The sequence below is a fragment of the Bombina bombina genome, chromosome 2 (assembly GCF_027579735.1).
Source record: "Bombina bombina isolate aBomBom1 chromosome 2, aBomBom1.pri, whole genome shotgun sequence".
Lineage (NCBI taxonomy): Eukaryota > Metazoa > Chordata > Amphibia > Anura > Bombinatoridae > Bombina > Bombina bombina.
The window spans coordinates 1,405,398,492-1,405,422,904 of record NC_069500.1 but is presented as its reverse complement, the minus strand read 5'-3'; the positions used below and the strand labels follow the sequence as shown (position 1 = coordinate 1,405,422,904).

The 24,413-nt window shown below is 37.8% G+C and overlaps 1 protein-coding gene across 9 annotated transcripts in view; it reads right to left on the bottom strand.

Moving 5' to 3' along the window:
• DYSF (dysferlin) overlaps window positions 1-24,413 on the bottom strand; it is a 780,712-nt gene that overhangs the window by 223,669 nt on the left and 532,630 nt on the right. For 7 of the 9 annotated variants that reach the window (XM_053704344.1, XM_053704350.1, XM_053704349.1 and 4 more), the window contains 3 exons: window positions 24,127-24,153; window positions 18,633-18,674; window positions 6,457-6,558 (listed from right to left, as the gene is read on the bottom strand). In XM_053704344.1, coding sequence (XP_053560319.1) covers window positions 6,457-6,558; window positions 18,633-18,674; window positions 24,127-24,153 — 171 coding nt within the window. The remainder of the gene's footprint in view (window positions 1-6,456; window positions 6,559-18,632; window positions 18,675-24,126; window positions 24,154-24,413) is intronic. The other 2 variants (XM_053704346.1, XM_053704348.1) reach the window with 1 other exon arrangement.

The window sequence follows — 24,413 nt, the reverse complement described above, 5'->3', positions numbered from 1 at the left end:
CTATCTGAACTCCTTTGTGGCCTGAAAATAAAACTTCAAGGCTGTTCTTCGAAGAAGAAAGGTTAGGACACAAGGAAGGAACTACTATTTCCTGATTGATGTTACGACTCAACACTACCTTGTGAAGAAATTCCAGTCCAGTGCGAAGAAGAGCCTTATCCGCATGAAAAACTAAGTAGCGAAGCTCACATTGCAAGGCCGCCAACTCAGAGACTCTGCGTGCCGATGCAATAGCCAATAATAATAGGACCTTCCATGAGAGAATCTTAATGTCAAGGGCATGCATAAGCTCAAACGAAGCCCTCTGCAAAACCTTAAGAACCAAATTTAAGCTCCAAGGAGGAGCCGGATTCCTGAAGACAGGTCTGATCCTAACCAGAGCCTGAACAAAGGACTGAATGTCAGGAAGCTCCGAAAGCTTCTTAGGCCACAGTACAGATAAAGCCAAGATCTGTCCCCTTAGGGAACTGGTGGCAAGACCCTTATCCAGACCATCCTGGAGAAAGGCGAAAATCTTATGCCAGGGATATCCTCGTTCCTCACACCAGGACAAGTAGGTCCTCCACACCTTGTGGTAGATACATCTAGTGACCGGCTTCCTGGCCTGAACGAGAGTGTCAATCACTCTTTCCGAAAATCCTCTCTTGGCTAAGACTAGTCGTTAAATCTCCACGCAGTCAGCCACAGAGAATCGAGATTTTGATGTTGAAAAGGACCTTGAACTAATAGATCCTTGCGACAAGGTAACCTCCACAGCGGAGATGACGACATCGACACCAGATCCGCAAACCACGTCCTTCGCGGCCACAATGGAGCAATCAGAATAGTGCTTGATGCGGGCCACTACCCAAGGTAGAAGAGGCAACGGTGGAAATATGTAAATTAGGTTGAAGTCCCAGGGCACCACCAAGGCATCTATCAGTTCCGCCTGGGGATCCCTGGATTGCGACCCATATCTGGGTAGCTTGCAATTGAGTCTGGACGCCATGAGATCTATCTTTGGCGTCCCCCATCTGCTACAGATATCCGCGAACATCTCGGGATGGAGAGACCATTCCCCTGGATGAAACGTCTGTCTGCTCAGAAAATCTGCTTCCCAGTTGTCCACAACCGGAATGTAGATCGCTGAGAGCAAACAATTGTGAGTCTCTGTCCATTCCAGATTCCGAAATACTTCCCTCATTGCTAGGGAGCTTCTCGCCCCCCCCCCCCCAGGTGGTTTATGTAAGCCACCAAGGTAATGTCTGATTGATGACCCTAGAAGGGGCCAAGTCCTCAGAGTATTGAATATCACTCAAAGTTCCAAAATATTTATAGGTAGACTCTACTCCTCTCGAGTCCATTTGCCTTGTGCCTTTCTGGCACCCCAAACAGCTCCCCATCCTGATAGACTCGCATCCGTGGTTACAATCTCCCAGGATGGTCTCAGAAAGGATGTCCCCTGAGACAGCTGCGCAGGTCAGGTCCACCAACATAGAGACTCCCTCACCGGTCTGTCCAGAGATATCTGTTGGACAAATCTGAATGATCGCCGTTCAACATGCACAGCTGAAGAGGTCTGAGACGGAACCTGGCAAATGGAATGACATCTATGCTGGATACCATGAGCCCGATTACCTCCATACACCTGGCCACAGATGTCCTGGAGTATGTCTAAAGAGCTAGACAGTTGGACACAAGCTTGCAATGTCTCTGATCTGTCAAGAATATCTTCATTGCTGAAGAATCTATTATCATACCCAGGAATTCCACCCTATTTCTGGAGACCAATGAACTTCCTTCGTTTATCTTCCACCTGTGGGACCGAAGGAGAAGGAGAAGAGCTCTCAAGTGATCCTCCGCAATACTGTAGGACGGAGCCTGGACCAGGATATCATCCAGATATGGTGCCACTGCAATCCCTCTGGCTCTCGCTACTGCGAGAAGAGCTCCCAGAACTTTTGTAAAGACTCTTGGAGCAGTCGCCAGACCAAACGGAAGGGCCATAAACTGGAAGTGCTGGTGAATCTTAGAAATTTGACGTGATCCTTGTGGATTGGAACATGAAGGTAAGCGTCCTTCAGATCTATAGTCGTCTTGAACGATGGAACTGACAAAAACTTGTTTAGGGCCTTTAGGTCCAGAATTGGATGAAACGTGCCCTCCTTCTTTGGGACCACGAAAAGGTTTGAATAATACCCCAGACCTCTTTCTGCCGGAGGGACTGGGACGATTACCCAGAGAGATGAGAGATCTGTCACACACCCCAGGAAGGCATCTCTCTTTTTTGGTCTTGAAGAGATCTTTGACAGGAGGAACCTGCCTCTGGTGGATACAATTTGAAACCTATCCTGTAACCCTAGGCGACGACCTCCAGAACCCAAGGGTCTATAACGTCTCTTTTCCAGGCCTCCCCAAAAAGAGAAGGTCCAAGGACGGATCGGGAGCTGCCCCATCATGCCGATTTTAACTCGGGGGGCTTCCTGTTCTGCTTGGACTTGTTCCAAGAGTAAGCTGGCTTCCAAGATACCTTGGATTGCTCAGACTTTGCGGCAGGCTGCTGGCACTGAGACTTGTCCGCAAGAAAGAGACGAAAAGTAGATCCCTTAGGTTTGGCCTTCTTATCCTGAGGCAAAAAGGTACCCTTGCCACCCGTGTCTGTAGGTATGATAGAATCCAGTCCCGGGCCAAACAAAACCTTCCCCTTGAACGATAGGGAAAGCAAGCAGACCAATACTGCGGGCTAAATCAGAAAGACTTGATGTCTTAGCATTTAGGCAAATAATTTGCATGTTAGCATCACAGATGAACGAATGTGCTACCCTTAGGGCTTTGATTCGTTCCAGAATCTCATTGAGGGGAATCTCCACCTCGACCAATGCTGATAGAGCGTCACACCAGTAGGTAGCCGCACCAACCACCGCAGCGACCGCCGCCAGTTGTAAACCGAACCCCGTGAGTTGAAACATCTTCCACAACATGGACTCCATCTTTATATCCATGGGTTCCTTGAAAGAGGAGCTATCCTCTAGCGGAATAGTCATTCTCTTAGGGAGCATGGAGATAGCACCATCCACCTTAGGGATGGTTCCCCACAGTTCGATCTGTGCGTCCGGAATGGGGAAAAACAGTTTGATCTGTGCGTCCGGAATGGGGAAAAGCTTTTTAAAAGAAGAAGAGGAGAAAAAGGACGAAAAAAGTTTCTCCCATTCACTCTTAATAATGTTCTCCATCTTCATTGGAACTGGGAAGGCCTGGGGCACTACCCTGTCCTCGTAAACCCTATCCAGTTTAGGGATCAAAGGTTCCTCCAGTAGTTTTGGTTCCAGAACCTCCAACATAGCAAGCACTTACTTCAGCAGAAAACACAAATGCTCTATCTTAAATTTAAAATCTGGTTCCTCCGCAGACGGGGGCCTAGAAGTAGCCGATTCCGACCCAGAAGCGACATCCTCTGAGAAGTCGGAGTTGTCCTCCTCAGCGGATAATCTGTCTGAGACATCCAGCGGAGTCACAGACCCCTGAGATGGATAGCAGTGCTGTACCTTCCGCTTGCGCTTAGTAGGATGAGGCATCACATTTATGGCCGCAGAAACTGCCATCTGTAACTGATCGGCGAAGTCTGGAGGCCAAAGGGCCCCTCCCACAGGAGAATTTGTAGCGCCCTGGTGAACTGCTTGTGTAATCGGAGATGATTGTAGGGAAGGTACCTCGCAGTGCGGAGAACCCTCAGAGGTGAATGGCTCAGTCTTACTGAATACTTTATTCTTTTTTTATATAGCAATATTGTCAAAGCATGTGGAACAGAGTTGTGTCAGCAGTTCGACTGGAACCTACTCACAGTATACACAGTTAAAAGGTTTAGATAAAGAGAACATATCAGAGTCCTCCATAGCTTGCGCCTTTATTACGGACTTGATCAAAATAATAAATGGCACCTTTATATACCAATGGCCGGGGCACTCACCACCTCCTATGACCCAGACTAAAAGAAACAGCTTTCATCTCCTCCAGACGCAGGTCGAGAAAGAGGAAGTTACAGAGGCCACACCTGGTCACATGGAGTGCCATGCAGGACCGCCCCTGCACTCGAGAGAGAGAGACGCGCCAAGTGCAGCAGAAAACACAATAAACAATATTATGCATAATAAAATTCCCCCTGTTCAATAACCCCCTTCCGAGGTTATTACCCTAGATTCTATAAAGATAAAGGAGCCACACTGTAACCCTGTCTTCTTGCATTATAACATATATATATAAATTAAACGATCTTACCAGAATCAAGGCAGTGGAACAGGAACACGGCCCTTTAAGTGTGACAGGGTAGTAGCAACGCTCCTGACATGAACTTGAGAGAAGAAAAGTAGGCAGCAAAACTCGTCAAAGCTGATTGCTAATGGAGCTGTTAAACTGAGTCAGGAAGGGTTCGCAGAAAGACTCTCCCTGCATCTCCAGACCCTAACTTTCACCCAAGCTCTCATTGAGAGGCTGACAAGACTACTTAAAACTCCAGTCCCATTTCGAAGAGTACTACCCTCCATAAGAGACTACTCCAAATCTTCCGACACTTCTCTGCCAACCTCCTGTGACAAAAGAATGACTGGGGGATGAGGGGCGTGGGGGAGGTATTTAAGCCTTTGGCTGGGGTGTCTTTGCCTCCTCCTGGCGGCCAGGTTCTTAATTCCCACAAGTAATGAATGAAGCAGTGGACTCTCCTCCCATTAAGATGGAAATATATATACAGTATATATATATATATATATATATATATATATATATATATATATATATATATATATATATATATACATTGGAACCCTTTGCAGTTAAGTAGATGAAAACATAAAAAAGCATATTTATGCAATATTCATATTTAATAATATTTAATAATATTTAATAATATTTAATATATAGATGATTATATAGGATATATATATATAGTACACCCCTCACATTTTTGTAAATATTTTATTATATCTTTTCATGTGACAACACAATTTTTTTCCATATCCTCAGAGAGTTCTTTGCCATGAGGTGCCATGTTGAACTTCCAGTGACCAGTATGAGAGAGTGTGAGAGCGATAACACCAAATTTAACACACCTGCTCCCCATTCACACCTGAGACCTTTTAACACTAACGAGTCACATGACACCAGGGAGGGAAAATGTCTATTTGGGCCCAATTTGGACATTTCCACTGAGGAGTATACTCACTTTTGTTGCCAACGGTTTAGACATTAATGGCTGTGTGTTGAGTTATTTTGAGGGGACAGCAAATTTACACTGTTATACAGGCTGTACACTCACTACTTTACATTGTAGCAAAGTCTCATTTCTTCAGTGTTGTCACATAAAAAGATATAATAAAATATTTACAGAAATGTGAGGGGTGTACTAACTTTTGTGAGATACTGTATATAGGTACCTGTGCAAGCCTTCTTTGTGTTCTGCGGATTCCGGCTGGCTCTGGGATACATCTTGGAAAACTACATTGCTAATTGGCAGTGCTCCAGAGAGTTGTTCTGGAAAGCGTGTGCCATTCATACTGTACGTTTTTATATATAGGTATAGATATATATTTTACCAAAAAACATTATATATATATATATATATATATATATATACATACACTGTGTGTGTATATATATATATATATATATATATAAATATTTATTTATGAATAAAAATAACATTCTGGTTATTGCACATGAGAATATGCTAGTTTGCACGAAATTTGGCGCTTTTTTCCACTTTGTTTCTCCATTGACTTCTATGGGGGAATATGTGATATTTGCAATATCGTAAATTTGGCTTTTGCGCTTGTCGGGTTAATGAGTGAGAAAAAATTGTTTACTTTAACTCATAATACAAGCGCAACCTGACGTGCACAAAAAACATCTAGTGCAATTAAGCCTCTAGCGGGAGCATTAATTAGCTCTCCACTCGTAAACTGGCCCTAAATGGGCTAAGCTCATAGGCAAATCTGACACTCAAATGCTTCCTTATCTTATCTCAGTCTGTATACCAAAGCTCAATACTTAAAGAGAACAATTGAAAACTGACATTTAGTACTTATCTATCCCCCCAAACACACTGGGAGTGCAATTGCTACATAGGTTTTCTACAACCAATATTTAAGTATATAAATTTTCAATATAGGTGGCATGTTCAACAGGCAAAGCCAGCTATTTCAAATGTCAAAAGAATGCTAAATGAGCTATTTGTAAACAATGTAATACACTCCACCAGGTAAAATTAATTACTGGCAACATATTAAAGGGTACTGTCCCTTTTAACCCTATTGTAGATTATTTTTCAGTGAGAAACCCACACATATTATATATTATTTTTGTGGGGGGGTATCAGACCCCATAGATGCAAACTATACCATTTCCATTATTTTATGCATATATCATGACATATGGGAACTTTACAACAAAATGTGGCCTCAGTACATAAAGTCAGGGAGCACTTACCTCTATTGCTGTGCGCTGAAGAACTGGTTTAATCCCCTGAGGAACCATGTAAACGTTGGGTTCCTTCTGTGGAGGAGGGTAGGGCAAGTCACTGTCGGCTTCCTTAAATAAGAAACAAAAGGAAAGCACTGAGTTTATTGTAACTGCACATATACTGAGGTACGGATTTAATGACCCATGTCTGGGAGAGTAATGCATCATGGCATAGAAAAACTAAATATCAATTGGTGCAATTCTAATGTTGTAAAATGCCTCAAAATGTATTATACATGTTATGACTGGTAAAAATAATGACTAGATAGTCAAAATACAGCAAAATATAATATTAAAGTAATTCTTGTGATTTCACCAATGTTATTAAAATCCCAAATTCTAATCTATAACAAAAATAGATCAGATGAACACAGTCTATAAACAATAAAAGTAAATGATGAAGTCTGGGTATATTATGTAATAATATGCCAGGATGCATAACCTCTTACACAGGAAATGGATACCGTTATAAAGCAGGGGCGTAATGCAGGTTAGCTGGGGCGTATTGTTTATATTAGACTGAAGCAGAATTGATTATTATGAGTTACAGATTACTGTCCAGTGCAATTTATTTTTAAAGGGACAGTCTACTCCAGAATTTAGTTTAGCTGTGAAAAACTGTCAAAATGCGCTGAGATAAGAGGCAGCCTTCAAGATCTTAGAAATTATTATATGAGGCTACCTACGTTTAGCTTTCAACAAAGAATTCCAAGAAAACAAAGCAAATATGATGATAAAAGTAAATTGGAATGTTTAATTTTGACTAGACTGTCCCTTTAAGTATTTTCCTATAATTATGTAACTGCTCCTCGATACCAAGTTATACATCATAATCCCGGACAAATTCACATGATCCCAACTAATTCTATATTAAAATGATTTAATTGAATATCTGGCTAATACTGAGTTATAGAAATCTACTGACCATCATTGGCAAGTGAGTTAAACATTGTCTCAATTCTGGCTCCTAATTGTTCAGAACATGGTAAATAAAAAATTAAGTATTTTCATTTGTTAGAACATTTTATTTATTTATGTACTAATGTTGCTTGATTACTAAACCCATAGCCAAAGTTCCGAATGCAACACCTTGTGCCTAAGCACGACATGGCTTTTGATTGGCAGCTAAATAAGTATACCAATCCTGATTGGCTTGGCAGCTGTGCCCTGCTCTGGATCTGCTCTTTGCCTATGTGTTTATCCCCTTTGCAGGGTTTAAACACACAGTTAATAGGGGACATTAGTGAGTGCTATCTACAGCATATATGGAGCAGCCAAGAGCAGAGTGTATGTCATATGGTGGTATTCTGGGGCTGGGCTTGTGTAGTACCAGGTTTTTGAAAGAGAAATCAGACCGTAAAGAGGAAGGATGGAAAACCAGATAAAGCTCCCAAACAGGGCAGTCCTAGAAATACAGGGACAATAAAGAAACTATATAATATTTCTGCTTTTTAAATACATGATCTATAATGTGATTTATATAGCATAATATTATGCCAACTACTAAAATGTGTGAATTTATTCTGTCCCAGATATCCCCAGTGACAATGTATTGTGCAAAATGAGGGGTACACTATTGGCACCTGGTATAAGGGGTGAAGTTACAGTGCAAATTAGACATCCAGACTTCAGAGACCCAATGGGCAACCACAGAAAACAGTGCATGCCCACTTCAACTGGAGAGTACGCCCCAGCAAAACTCCAGACCCCCATACTAATCCTAATAAATGTTATCATCATAAAGTATATTGGCTTTTAACATATAATATTTTATTTTTAGTTTTATAAATAATGTATCTTTATATTATATTAGTTATTATATTAGTTATGATAAATAATATTAAAAGGATTTATAAAGATAATTAAAGTGATACAAGTTTCTAATTCATATAATCAGAACCGGAGAGGGAACAATATTTTAGATGGACTTCAATTCATCCAAACTATGCTATAATTTACTTTTTATTATAGCAATGATATTCTAATACCCTACTCTCTGGCCACTAATTTCAAAAGTATTTTTTTTGTGAGCTTATAGTTTGTTCTATCTCTAATTGATGTTGTAGCCATGAAACAAATTGTGTAAGTACCGTATAGCTAGAGCATCGATTGGAAAATAGTACCATTAGCTCACAAAGCAAAACTTACTTTTGAAGGGCGAGATTACATATGCGGTGTTGCCTGTAAAAGTCGGCGACGCCAGTTTTTAGTTGAAGTGAGCGATCACATATATATGGCGCCGCATAGAAATGGGGCGCGTATATTTCCCCTGTCACCAGCAGTTTTTACTCCCATAAACTAACAAAGAACCGGCATTGCAATTCGGTATCACAAATTCAGCACAAGGATTTACGCAGTGAAAATTGAGAAATTTTACTAAATTTTCACCTCGCCACACATAGGCAGACGCAGCATGCCTTGCGCTAAATGTGAGCACCGTAACTCCCTGAAAGTATTAATTAACACCTAACGCATGCGCAATATGTACCTCTAAACCGCCATCCCCCCACCGCAATAACTAATAAATCTATTAACCACTAATACGCCAACCCCCACGTCGCAAAGTACCAAATAAAGTTATTAACTCCTAATCTGCCATACCCCTACAAGTTACGCAATAAACCTAAGTAAACTAATAACCCCTAATCCACCAACCTCACACAACACAGTAAACCTAAGTAGACTATTAACCCCAATCTGCCATCTCCCTACAACGCAATAAACCTAAGTAAACAAATAACCCCTAATCCGCCAACCCTCTACAATGCAATAAACCTAATAAATGTATTAACCCCTAAACCGCCATCCCCACAACGCAATAAACCTAATTAATCCCTAAACCGCCATCCCACCACAACACAAAGAACTAATCTAATCAAGAAGCCCCCTAACCTAACACCCCCTAAAATAACCCAAATTACATAAAATAAAAAATACTAAATTCAAATTAAAATAAAAAATCCAAACATTACACAACCTAAGATTCAATTAAAATAAAAGTCTTATATTACCAAAAATAAAAAAGTCTAAAATTACAGAAAACCTTGCATTCAAGCTAAAGTGTGCGGCGCCGATCGCATAAAGAGGATCCTCCATGCTGGGTGTCTCCACTGCTGCCGTTCGTGCTCCGTGACCACCTCCACTCTGCGCAGCCTTTGCTCTGGATGAAGATAGAAGAGGACCCCGTGCTGGATGAAGATGTCTCTGCATGGAAGAAGACCATCACCGCCGGACTTCAGGAATGGTGATTACCTATTTCGAGGTTAGATTTAGGTTTTTTATTATTTTATTTTTTAGATTAGGGCTTTTCTATTTTAAGGGCAATGCCAATACAAATGCCCCTTTAGGGACAATGGGTAGCTTAGGTTTTTTGTTTTATTTTGGGGGGGGGGTTTGGTTTACTGTTAGGGGTTAATTTGTATTTTTTAGGTAAAAGAGCTGATCGCTTTAGGGCAATGCCCTACAAAAGGCCCTTTTAAAGGCTATTGGTAGTTTAGTGTTAGATTAGGGGGAGTTTTTATTTTGGGGGCTTTTTTATTTTTATAGGGTTATTAGATAAGGTTTAAATTTTTTATTTTTGATCATTTCGTTTATTTTTTCTGTAATTTTAGACTTTTATTTTTAGTAATATTAGACTTATTTAAATTGAAGGTTTTGTAATGTTAGAATTTTAATTTTAACTTAGTATTTTTTATTTTATGTAATTAGGGTTAATTTAGGGGGTTTTAGGTTAGGGGGCTTAGTGATTAGATTAGTTCTTTGCGTTGTGGGTGGATGTCCATTTAGGGGTTAATACATTTATTAGGTTTATTGTGTTGTGGGGGATTGGCAGATTAGAGGTCAGTAGTTTACTTAGGTTTATTGTATTGTGGGGGGGTGGCGGATTAGGGGTTGTTTACTCAGGTTTATTGCGTTGTTGGGAGATGGCATTTTAGGGGTTAATCACTTTTATTAATCACTATTATTAGTTGCGATGTGGGGGGATGGTGGATATAGGGGTTTTGACGTGTCAGGTATATTTTTTGGAGGCGAGTTAGACTTTTACGGGCAATGTAAATTTATTTTACTTATGCGCCAGCAGTTTATAAACTGCCGTAATTCACTGGCAACTCCAGAAATGTGTATTTGCATACATTTCTCAACATCGCCAGTTTATCCGACTTATGGCAGTTTATGATCTGACGGCGCCGTATATGTGATTCACCCGATGTGCGAGGTGAACTTACTGACGAAGCGTGTTTCAGAAGTTGAGCTGAAGCCTTTGCCGCATATGTAATCTCGCCGAAGTGTGGGGGCCGGAGCACAGGGTATTAGAATTTTATAGCTATATTAAAAAGTAAGTTATAGCGTGTATTCATTAGAGTGGATGAATTATAGTCCATCTAAAATATCTTTCCATTCTGGATCTGTTTATGCAAATGACTTAAAGCCTGTTTTTCATTGGTCTAAGGATAATTTTCTGCATCAGTGGCCCAGTTGCACCTTACAGACATTTCCATACATTAATAAACATATTCTGTCAGTTGTGTCTTTATTATACAGACTGCATTAACTGCTAATGGATAATGTGGCTGCTCATTATCATAATAAGCAGTTAGGGCCCGAAGATCAAACACTCGCCAGCGCGGAGAGAAATCAAACTAAATCTTGGGGCACTTTTTTGAGCGTTATATTGCAATGATTGTGTCTCCTGTTCACATTCAAACCTGCATAGCTATTTAGGCAAATCTTAAAGGGATATGGAACCCACACGTTTTCTTTCATGATTCAGATAGAGCATGCAATAAGACGGCACCCAAGCGTAGAATCCTGCTTTTCAAATAAAGATAGCAAGTAAAACGAAGAAAAAATTATAATAGAAATAAATTAGAAAGTTGCTTAAAATTGCTGCTCTATCTGAATCATGAAAAAAAACAAGCTGGGTTTAGTGTCCCTTTATGCTAACATTTGCCTTTATAAAATCTTTTGAGAGACCTTACAGTACTGACAAGATGTCTCAGATAACCTGACAGTACTCACGAGATGTCTCAGATAACCTCACAGTACTCACGAGATGTCTCAGATAACCTCACAGTACTCACGAGATGTCTCAGATAACCTGACAGTACTCACGAGATGTCTCAGATAACCTGACAGTACTCACAAGATGTCTCAGATAATCTGACAGTACTCACGAGATGTCTCAGATAACCTGACAGTATTGACAAGATGTCTCAGATAACCTGACAGTATTCACGAGATGTCTCAGATAACCTGACAGTACTCACAAGATGTCTCAGATAACCTGACAGTACTCACAAGATGTCTCAGATAACCTGACAGTACTCACAAGATGTCTCAGATAACCTGACAGTACTCACAAGATGTCTCAGATAACCTCACAGTACTCACAAGATGTCTCAGATAACCTCACAGTACTGACAAGATGTCTCAGATAACCTGACAGTATTCACGAGATGTCTCAGATAACCTCACAGTACTGACAAGATGTCTCAGATAACCTGACAGTACTCACAAGATGTCTCAGATAACCTCACAGTACTCACAAGATGTCTCAGATAACCTCACAGTACTCACAAGATATCTCAGATAACCTCACAGTACTGACAAGATGTCTCAGATAACCTGACAGTACTCACGAGATGTCTCAGATAACCTCACAGTACTCACGAGATGTCTCAGATAACCTCACAGTAGTCACGAGATGTCTCAGATAACCTGACAGTACTCACAAGATGTCTCAAATAACCTCACAGTACTCACAAGATGTCTCAGATAACCTCACAGTACTCACAAGATGTCTCAGATAACCTCACAGTACTGACAAGATGTCTCAGATAACCTGACAGTATTCACAAGATGTCTCAGATAACCTCACAGTACTCACGAGATGTCTCAGATAACCTCACAGTACTCACGAGATGTCTCAGATAACCTGACAGTACTCACAAGATGTCTCAGATAACCTGACAGTACTCACAAGTAGGGATGGGCGAATGTTTCGCAACATTCGAAAAACGGCACGAATTTTAACACATTCGTTCGTTCGAATCGAATTTCGAATGTTTACATAACATTCTAACATTCGATTTTCGAATATTCGGTTTCGAATTTTACGATTACATTCGAAAATATTCGAATTCGAAAAATTCGAATTTAGATTGTAATAGTATTTCTAATGCTTTTTCTTTTAATGTAATATTCGAATTATGCAATATTCGAATTTGAAAAATTCGAATTTAGATTGTAATAGTATTTCTAATGCTTTTTCTTTAAATGTAATATTCGAATTATGCAATATTCGAATTCGAAAAATTCGAATTTAGATTGTAATAGTATTTCTAATGCTTTTTCTTTAAATGTAATATTCGAATTATGCAATACGTGTATTCGAATTCGAAAAATTCGAATTTAGATTGTAATAGTATTTCTAATGCTTTTTCTTTAAATGTAATATTCGAATTATGCAATATGTGTATTCGAATTCGAAAAATTCGAATTTAGATTGTAATAGTATTTCTAATGCTTTTTCTTTAAATGTAATATTCGAATTATGCAATATTCGAATTCGAAAAATTCGAATTTAGATTGTAATAGTATTTCTAATGCTTTTTCTTTAAATGTAATATTCGAATTATGCAATACGTGTATTCGAATTCGAAAAATTCGAATTTAGATTGTAATAGTATTTCTAATGCTTTTTCTTTAAATGTAATATTCGAATTATGCAATACGTGTATTCGAATTCGAAAAATTCGAATTTAGATTGTAATAGTATTTCTAATGCTTTTAAATGTAATATTCGAATTATGCAATATTCGAATTCGAAAAATTCGAATTTAGATTGTAATAGTATTTCTAATGCTTTTTCTTTAAATGTAATATTCGAATTATGCAATATTCGAATTCGAAAAATTCGAATTTAGATTGTAATAGTATTTCTAATGCTTTTTCTTTAAATGTAATATTCGAATTATGCAATACGTGTATTCGAATTCGAAAAATTCGAATTTAGATTGTAATAGTATTTCTAATGCTTTTTCTTTAAATGTAATATTCGAATTATGCAATATTCGAATTCGAAAAATTCGAATTTAGATTGTAATAGTATTTCTAATGCTTTTTCTTTAAATGTAATATTCGAATTATGCAATACGTGTATTCGAATTCGAAAAATTCGAATTTAGATTGTAATAGTATTTCTAATGCTTTTCTTTAAATGTAATATTCAAATTATGCAATACGTGTATTTGAATTCGAAAAATTCGAATTTAGATTGTAATAGTATTTCTAATGCTTTTTCTTTAAATGTAATATTCGAATTATGCAATATTCGAATTCGAAAAATTCGAATTTAGATTGTAATAGTATTTCTAATGCTTTTTCTTTAAATGTAATATTCGAATTATGCAATATTCGAATTCGAAAAATTCGAATTTAGATTGTAATAGTATTTCTAATGCTTTTTCTTTAAATGTAATATTCGAATTATGCAATATTCGAATTCGAAAAATTCGAATTTAGATTGTAATAGTATTTCTAATGCTTTTTCTTTAAATGTAATATTCGAATTATGCAATATTCGAATTCGAAAAATTCGAATTTAGATTGTAATAGTATTTCTAATGCTTTTAAATGTAATATTCGAATTATGCAATATTCGAATTTGAAAAATTCGAATTTATATTCGAATTTGAAAAATTCGAATTTATATTCGAATTCGAAAAATTCGAATTTCGAATGTAGACATTCGATATAATTATAAACATTCGAATTCGAAAGTGACATTCGAAAACTGTAAATAACATTTGATTTTCGAATTTTTAAGAATATTCGTTCTTATCGACATTCGAATTTAGAATTCGAATTTCGGTAATAACATTCGTTCTACATTCGAAATTCGAAAATTTGCACATTCGCCCATCCCTACTCACAAGATGTCTCAGATAACCTCACAGTACTCACAAGATGTCTCAGATAACCTCACAGTACTGACAAGATGTCTCAGATAACCTTACAGTATTCACGAGATGTCTCAGATAACCTCACAGTACTCACAAGATGTCTCAGATAACCTCACAGTACTCACGAGATGTCTCAGATAACCTGACAGTACTCACAAGATGTCTCAGATAACCTGACAGTACTCACAAGATGTCTCAGATAACCTCACAGTACTCACAAGATGTCTCAGATAACCTGACAGTACTGACAAGATGTCTCAGATAACCTGACAGTATTCACAAGATGTCTCAGATAACCTCACAGTACTCACAAGATGTCTCAGATAACCTCACAGTACTCACGAGATGTCTCAGATAACCTGACAGTACTCACAAGATGTCTCAGATAACCTGACAGTACTCACAAGATGTCTCAGATAACCTCACAGTACTCACAAGATGTCTCAGATAACCTGACAGTACTCACAAGATGTATCAGATAACCTCACAGTACTCACGAGATGTCTCAGATAACCTGACAGTACTCACAAGATGTCTCAAATAACCTGACAGTACTCACGAGATGTCTCAGATAACCTCACAGTACTCACAAGATGTCTCAGATAACCTCACAGTACTCACGAGATGCCTCAGATAACTTGACAGTACTCACAAGATGTCTCAGATAACCTCACAGTACTCATGAGATGTCTCAGATAACCTGACAGTACTCACAAGATGTCTCAGATAATCTGACAGTACTCACGAGATGTCTCAGATAACCTCACAGTACTCACGAGATGTTTCAGATAACCTCACAGTAGTCACGAGATGTCTCAGATAACCTGACAGTACTCACGAGATGTCTCAGATAACCTGACAGTACTCACGAGATGTCTCAGATAACCTGACAGTACTCATGAGATGTCTCAGATAACCTGACAGTACTCACGAGATGTCTCAGATAACCTCACAGTACTCACGAGATGTCTCAGATAACCTGACAGTACTCATGAGATGTCTCAGATAATCTGACAGTACTCACGAGATGTCTCAGATAACCTCACAGTACTCACAAGATATCTCAGATAACCTGACAGTACTCACAAGATGTCTCAGATAACCTCACAGTACTCACAAGATGTCTCAGATAACCTCACAGTACTCACAAGATGTCTCAGATAACTTCACAGTACTCACAAGATGTCTCAGATAACCTCACAGTACGCATGAGATGTCTCAGATAACCTCACAGTACTCACAAGATGTCTCAGATAACCTCACACAGTACTCATGAGATGCCTCAGATAACCTCACAGTACTCACAAGATGTCTCAGATAACCTCACAGTACTCACAAGATGTCTCAGATAACCTCAACAGAGCAGAGAGCTTTAAATCTTCAGGCCCTTAGGGGTTTAGGAAATTAGCAGAACACCAAATTAATTTAGTCAAAGTTAATTACTTTCTACGCATATAGCACTGGAAATTAAAAAAAAGCAAACGATGAGTAAGCGAGAAAGCAGGTTTTTTGCCAAAAATTGCTGTGTTTTTGTCTGTTGAAATGATTTGCCCTGTAAGTACATAACTGTAAGAGCATTTAGTGATGAAATATAGAAGTGATAGTGAAACAGGAAATGATTTGCCCTGTAAGTACATAACTGTAAGAGCATTTAGTGATGTAATATAGAAGTGATAGTGAAACAGGAAATGATTTGCCCTGTAAGTACATAACTGTAAGAGCATTTAGTGATGTAATATAGAAGTGATAGTGAAACAGGAAATGATTTGCCCTGTAAGTACATAACTGTAAGAGCATTTAGTGATGTAATATAGAAGTGATAGTGAAACAGGAAATGATTTGCCCTGTAAGTACATAACTGTAAGAGCATTTAGTGATGTAATATAGAAGTGATAGTGAAACAGGAAATGATTTGCCCTGTAAGTACATAACTGTAAGAGCATTTAGTGATGTAATATAGAAGTGATAGTGAAACAGGAAATGATTTGCCCTGTAAGTACATAACTGTAAGAGCATTTAGTGATGTAATATAGAAGTGATAGTGAAACAGGAAATGATTTGCCCTGTAAGTACATAACTGTAAGAGCATTTAGTGATGTAATATAGAAGTGATAGTGAAACAGGAAATGATTTGCCCTGTAAGTACATAACTGTAAGAGCATTTAGTGATGTAATATAGAAGTGATAGTGAAACAGGAAATGATTTGCCCTGTAAGTACATAACTGTAAGAGCATTTAGTGATGTAATATAGAAGTGATAGTGAAACAGGAAATGATTTGCCCTGTAAGTACATAACTGTAAGAGCATTTAGTGATGTAATATAGAAGTGATAGTGAAACAGGAAATGATTTGCCCTGTAAGTACATAACTGTAAGAGCATTTAGTGATGTAATATAGAAGTGATAGTGAAACAGGAAATGATTTGCCCTGTAAGTACATAACTGTAAGAGCATTTAGTGATGTAATATAGAAGTGATAGTGAAACAGGAAATGATTTGCCCTGTAAGTACATAACTGTAAGAGCAATTAGTGATGTAATATAGAAGTGATAGTGAAACAGGAAATGATTTGCCCTGTAAGTACATAACTGTAAGAGCATTTAGTGATGTAATATAGAAGTGATAGTGAAACAGGAAATGATTTGCCCTGTAAGTACATAACTGTAAGAGCATTTAGTGATGTAATATAGAAGTGATAGTGAAACAGGAAATGATTTGCCCTGTAAGTACATAACTGTAAGAGCATTTAGTGATGTAATATAGAAGTGATAGTGAAACAGGAAATGATTTGCCCTGTAAGTACATAACTGTAAGAGCATTTAGTGATGTAATATAGAAGTGATAGTGAAACAGGAAATGATTTGCCCTGTAAGTACATAACTGTAAGAGCATTTAGTGATGTAATATAGAAGTGATAGTGAAACAGGAAATGATTTGCCCTGTAAGTACATAACTGTAAGAGCATTTAGTGATGTAATATAGAAGTGATAGTGAAACAGGAAATGATTTGCCCTGTAAGTACATAACTGTAAGAGCATTTAGTGATGTAATATAGAAGTGATAGTGAAACAGGAAATGATTTGCCCTGTAAGTACATAACTGTAAGAGCAATTAGTGATGTAATATAGAAGTGATAGTGAAACAGGAAATGATTTGCCCTGTAAGTACATAACTGTAAGAGCATTTAGTGATGTAATATAGAAGTGATAGTGAAACAGGAAATGATTTGCCCTGTAAGTACATAACTGTAAGAGCATTTAGTGATGTAATATAGAAGTGATAGTGAAACAGGAAATGATTTGCCCTGTAAGTACATAACTGTAAGAGCATTTAGTGATGTAATATAGAAGTGATAGTGAAACAGGAAATGATTTGCCCTGTAAGTACATAACTGTAAGAGCATTTAGTGATGTAATATAGAAGTGCAATAAGGTTAATCAATCTGAGACGCTGTTATTTTTTTCTTTCATGATTCAGATAGAGCAAGTCATTTTTCTTCTATTATCTAATTTGTTTTGTTCTCTTAATATCCTTTCTTGAAAAGGATACCTAGGTAGACTCAGGAGCTGCTGATTGGTGGCTGCATATTAATGCCTCATGGTTTTGCTCAACCAATGCATTCAGCTATTTCCCATTAGCTTCTTCAACAAAGGATACCAAGAGAATAAATCAAATTAGATCATAGAAGTAAATTGGAAAGCTGTTTAAAATTGTATTCTCTATCTGAATCACAAAAGAACATTTTTGCGTTTAGTGTCCCTTTAAGTCTTCCACTACAGTACTGCCTACAGAGACCATAACATTTATACAAATTAAATTGCCATACTCCACATGATTGTGCCAGGACCTCAGTGATGTCATCTTCGGTATGTAATTCACCAATTTCGGCACTTTTTCGATCATATCTAACTGCAGAACTTACATTAGCCACATAATACTGAGCCCACCCTCTATTTCACTCTATCTGAAAAACATTAGATCGATTGGAGGGTCTGGCTTTTTTATGTAAACAGGTATAAGTTTGGAATATAAATCCTGTAATTCAGGGCAATTCACATTGCGGATAGACGCCCCATTCTGACTTGGCATTTTCATAGAATTGTCTCTTTTACTGCCCCTTGCATATTAATGTACACACAGATAAGTAACTTGCAGTAAGATCAGTAAAGATAAAGGTACCGAGCCGAGGAAGCCCTCGATGAGGAAGCCTGCTATTAGCAGCTGGGGGGCGCCAATCCCAAAATGGAAGAAGAAATGGGAAAGAGAGAAAAAGCAAAGAAACCATTAAAATCAGGTGTCAGATATGTAAATATCCTGCAATAGATCAGAGAGCCCCAACTTAACATGACAAGGACAAAATGACATATAATGGAGATCACCAGTAAGTTTATAGGTAAGTGCACTGCTTCACAATCACAGCTGACTATTTAATGGGACATGAAGCCAATTTTTTTTCTATCATGATTCAGAAATAACATAAGATTTTAAACAACTTTCCAATTTACTTCTATTTACAATTTTGCATTATTCTCTCAGTATTCTTTGTTGAAGTAGCAGCAATGCACTCTAGGAGCTATCTAAACACATAAGGTGAGCCCATGACAAGAGGCATATATGTGCAGCCACCAGTCAGAAGCAAGCTCTCAGTAGTGCACTGCTGCTCCTTTCACAAAGGATACCAAAAGCACAAAGTAAATTAGATAATTGAAGTAAAATGGAAAGTTGTTTAAAATGATCTGCTCTGTCTGAGTCACAAAAGAAAAAAATGATTTGTTTCATGTCCCTTTAACAGTCATGCATGAATGTGGGATCACATACTTGTTATACCCCTTTGCTGGCAAAAATGGCTGCAGCTGAGGCGGGGCGAGGAGAGACCAGGGGTGGCTTCTTGTTTTAAATAGAGGGCAAGTTACTAATGGTGGCCCTGGCTCTGTAGCATATTACAATATACTTTAAACAGCACATCTTTAGTTACAAATTGCATAGGAAATGAGTTACAATTATTTCATTTCATTTAACTTTGTATATAACTCAGATTTACTCAATGCAGTGGCAATATGTAGTGAACTGATTTATCAATATCAAAATGACTGAGTCAGTGGTGCTGAGAGCCACAAAAACAAAACAAAACATGGATGGGCTGAATGTGGCCCCTGACATAGACAAATTATATGCAACTGATACCACTTACAAGAGATTGTATGATATTGATTTGTGTATATTCATTTGACTGCTGTGAGTGCTAACTTATAGTTATCCAACTGAAGTTGTATATAAGAGGAAGGGGATCTTATACCAGATATCTGGGCGCTCAATGTAGCATGAAACCTAAATATTACACAGAATTAAAATGTTTTAGAATTGGAATGAAGGTATTTTCTCTAGTAATTTATGGTACCCTCAAGCTGTAAATAATTGTTTATATTATACAGTAAGGTATCTACCATCTACTGAACTGAAAAATGAATAATATTGTCTAAGGATGTCAGTGAGTTTGTGCCAGCTGCACGAGACACAGGAGCAGTCCCCACAGCAAGAATCAGCCATCTGAGCAATGGGCAGGGAATAAAAATGCAGAAACTCCACGGAGACGTTTTATTTACAGCCATTACACTCTGTGATGCAGGGCTCATGCTAATACTGGGCTCTGGTCTATACAGTTGTCTACTGTATGATGCAGTGAAGAATGATTAACCCAATAGTTCAAGTCAGAGCAGCAATACCAATACAGGAGGCTAGCTCAGCACATCTGGCAGGTCAATGACACCAAGCATACTTGTGTAGCCACCAATCACAAGCTAGCTCCCATCAATCAATGCAAAAGAAAAACATGGCAGCTAACTGATTTAGTACTCTTAACAACAGCCTAATGTTTTAAAGGGACACAATTTTTTTTATCTTTGCAGCATATAAAAAAGAGCATTGAAAATGTATTAGAGATTATGTTCATTGTTAAACCTTTTTCCTGCACTGAGAAAAATGTTTTTATGATTATGAAGTCTGTCACCGTCCACCAATAAAGAAGTGGGAGTCCTGCTTATTAGCCAGTGAGCACTCAGTCGTAAAGGTCATGTGGTAAACAGACATACATTTACTGTTAGCGTCAAAATTATATTAAACATCTTTAATTAAACCTTTTTTTTATTTTACCAAGTTTAAATAGTGCTCTTTTATACGTTTTCTAGAAATGTTAGAGGTTTAAGTCACTTTGGAGGCATGTTTCCTCAATTAATGGTTCCAGCTCCTCCCATGATACACCTTGCTCATCTCTAGCCCCTTGCTCTGATTGGGGCTTCCTTATATCACCGTCCCACCTAAAAGTCCCTCTCATCTTCCTGTCACAGAAAGCTTCTGGGTAATGCTGGGAAATTCCAAGACAAACAGGATTACTTTAGAGACCATCCTGGAGTCATTTGATGATCATGAAGCTACTTTAGAAGTCATTTGCGCATCATCAGATATCATCAGGCTGTAAAGTCATCAGCTAAGGTAACAAATTCTGGGTGATGACTTCAGAATGATTAGCAGATTACCTTACTGATTACTTCACAAGCATAAACAGCTAGTGAATGATTCTAGAGCCATCTCATTTAAATATTTCGGCCTGTGGGCATACTTCAGGATGGCTTCTGATGATTAGTCTGGAGTCATTGATTACTTCAGAATGACCCCGGGAAGATCATCCTTTTTGACTAGGGATATGAACATATGTTCTATTAACATGCAAACTGAAATGCACAAAACTTCAGCTTTAAAACAGGCATGCCAAAAGTCAAGAAAAAGAAATGCACCACAAAAACGGCAAAAAATAGAGCCCTTTCAAGTGGATGAATTAGAAGAGTACGGAAAAAAAGTTGCTAGTAAAGGTGCCAATTCTAATTTTTCCATTTTTTTTTCTCAATGTTGTGAAAAAATCAGGTACAGATTATTTTTTTTAGCAAAGTGATCACAATCTTTGTTAAACACAGCTGACTTTGTTAACTAACACAAGAGTTTAACTCCATTTTCCCACAGCAGCACTTGGAACTGTCAATAATGGATGCCGACAACAGAAATACCAATTGGGGCCGTCCTCTTCTTCCATTTTTTTTATTGGGCAAAGGAGCTGGTAGACTTTAGGGCAAGGCCCTACCACATGCCTCTATCAGGGCAATGCCCAACAAATTGCCCTTTTTTTGATCACGGTTTTCTTTTTTTAAAAGGACAGTCTAGTCAAAATTAAACTTTCATAATTCAGATAGGGCGTGTCATTTTAAACAACTTTCCAGTTTACTTTTATTATCAAATGTGCTTTGTTTTCTTGGTATTCTTTGTTGAAAGCTAAACCTAGGTAAGCTCATATGCTAATTTCTTAGTCCTTGAAGGCCAACTCTTATCTCAGTGCATTTGGACAGTTTTTCACAGATAGACAGCGTTAGTTCATTTATGCTATTATCAGATATGGAGCAGCAATGCAAAACTGGGAGCTAGCTGAACATATCTGGTGAGCCAATGACAATAGGCGTATAAATGCAGCCATCAATAAGCAGCTTGTTCCCTGTAGAGCATTGTTGCTGCTGAACCTACCTAGGTATGCTTTTCAACAAAGGAGACAAACAGAACAAAGCAAATTAGATAATGGACGTAATCTTGATGCCCCGTCTTTCCAGCAAGCCTTCAGGCTTGCCGGAAACAGAAGTTATGAAGCAGCGGTCTAAAGACCGCTGCTCCATAACTTGTCCGCCTGCTCTGAAGCAGCGAATACGATCGGGTTGACACCCTCTGTTAGCGGCCGATTGGGGCGGCATTGCACCAGCAGTTTATAAGAACTGCTGTTGCAATGATAAATGCCGACAGCGTATGCTGTCGGCATTTATCGATGTGCAGCAGACATGATACACTACATCGTATCATGTCCGCTCGCAGATTAATAAATCGACCCCTTAGTCTGAACTTCAAATGACTAGTAGATTTTTTTCTGACTAATTTCAAAGTTATGTCTATTTCCACTCCTCCTGTATCATGTGACAGCCATCAGCCAATCACAAATGCATATACGTACCATGTGACAGCCATCAACCAATCACAAATGCATACACGTACCATGTGACAGCCATCAACCAATCACAAATGCATATACGTATAGTCTGTGAATTCTTGCACATGCTCAGTAGAAACTGGTGACTCAAAAAGTGTAAATATAAAAAGACTGTGCACATTTTGCTAATTGAAGTAAATTGGAAAGTTGTAAAAAATTGCTGCTCTATCTGAATCATGAAAGTTTAATTTTGACTTGAGTGTCCCTTTAAATGTAACAACCCATGAAACCGTCTAGATCACCAATAAACAGGATGGAACGGCTTAAATCCCGATCACAAATCTGTGATTGCTGATAAAAACCTGTTTAAGAAGATGAAATTACTGTCACTTAGGGCCTGATATTCACAAGCTCGCCGGCATGTACAGAAATCAGACAAAATCTTTGTTGTTTTTTAAGACATTATATTGTAATGTAGGTGTTTCTTCTTCACATCAAGTCCCTCCATAGTGACATAAATATCTTTCAAATTAAAATTTATGTTTCTAACATTTTTTTAGGAACCTCTACAGGCTAAAGAGACATCTTAGATAAAGAAAAGAATGAAATAAAAGCATTTTATATTCTAGGTGTTGGAGCTGTGATTTTAATTTTCTATCATTTCCTGTAGATCTCATTTGCTGTACGAGATATCACGTATCTGTCTATTAAATACATATATATATATATATATATATATATATATATATATATATATATATATATATATATATATATATATATATATATATATAAATGCTTGTCCCTCCCACAAACAAATCTTTAGGGGCTTTTTTGAGCATTTTGCAATGTAGGTGTCTCTCCTTAACATCCAGAACTCTGCATAGAGAGATAAACAACCCTCAAGAAGAAAACTGCCTTTTTAAAAGTCTTTGAGGGACCTTACGGTACTGACGAGACATATTATATCATCTAGCCAGAGCGGATAGGTTTAGTTCATCAGGCCCCATATATTGCTCTAAAATGCGTCAATGGAATGAATTGCACATGAGCAAGATAAAATAATTATTCCAAATCGTCTTGGACTACTGTAAGACGTCCATAAAGCCATGTTTCATGGTAACAACCTTTATGTGTTGATTGTGTTGCCAAAATAAATTGAAAAACCAGTGACCAGGCGGATTGCGATCACCAAAGTCATTGCTGTCTATGCATCGTATGGTTGATTTTATGCTCAGGTCTAATTTAAACTTTTTCCAATACGGAAATGGTGTTAATGCTTGGATAGTGATCACTCAGAACTTAAACAACATGGATCTGGAGCCAACAAAATGCAGATAAATAGGATCAGAAAGACTGCACTTAACCTGAAAATGTTTTATTGAGGATTTGAATATGGTTGTTTAACTGATCACCTTCAAGGTTAACGATGTTTAACTGTACCATGAATTAATTTTAAAAGTGTATAATAATTGGTCATTTGAAAGTTTTTTAAATTGATTAAAATTACTTCAAATTCAAGCCCCCCCCCCCCCCACTCAAATAAAAAACAAAACAAAACAACAAAAAACATTAGAGCAATTTATGTTGTAATGGAGGGAATTTTCGATGACTGTAAAACATGCATTGTGTACCAATAAAACATATTATCCTCACCTCACTGAGAATTCCTGTAACTTCATCCTGTTTTGAAAAAGAAAATGTGAGATAAATTACATTACTAAGATAATTGCAGAACGTTTTGTACCCTTTAATATACAAATGCAGCGTGGGATATAACATAACAAAAAGAGAGATGTAGGATGGTATAGATGTCATGGAGATATCACTGAAGATGGCAGTTACATGAAATAATGATAATACAAAAGTTCTACATTTTAGCTTTAAATTGGTACAAGAAAACATTTATTTTAAACCTCTTTGTACTGGGCCCCGCCATCATT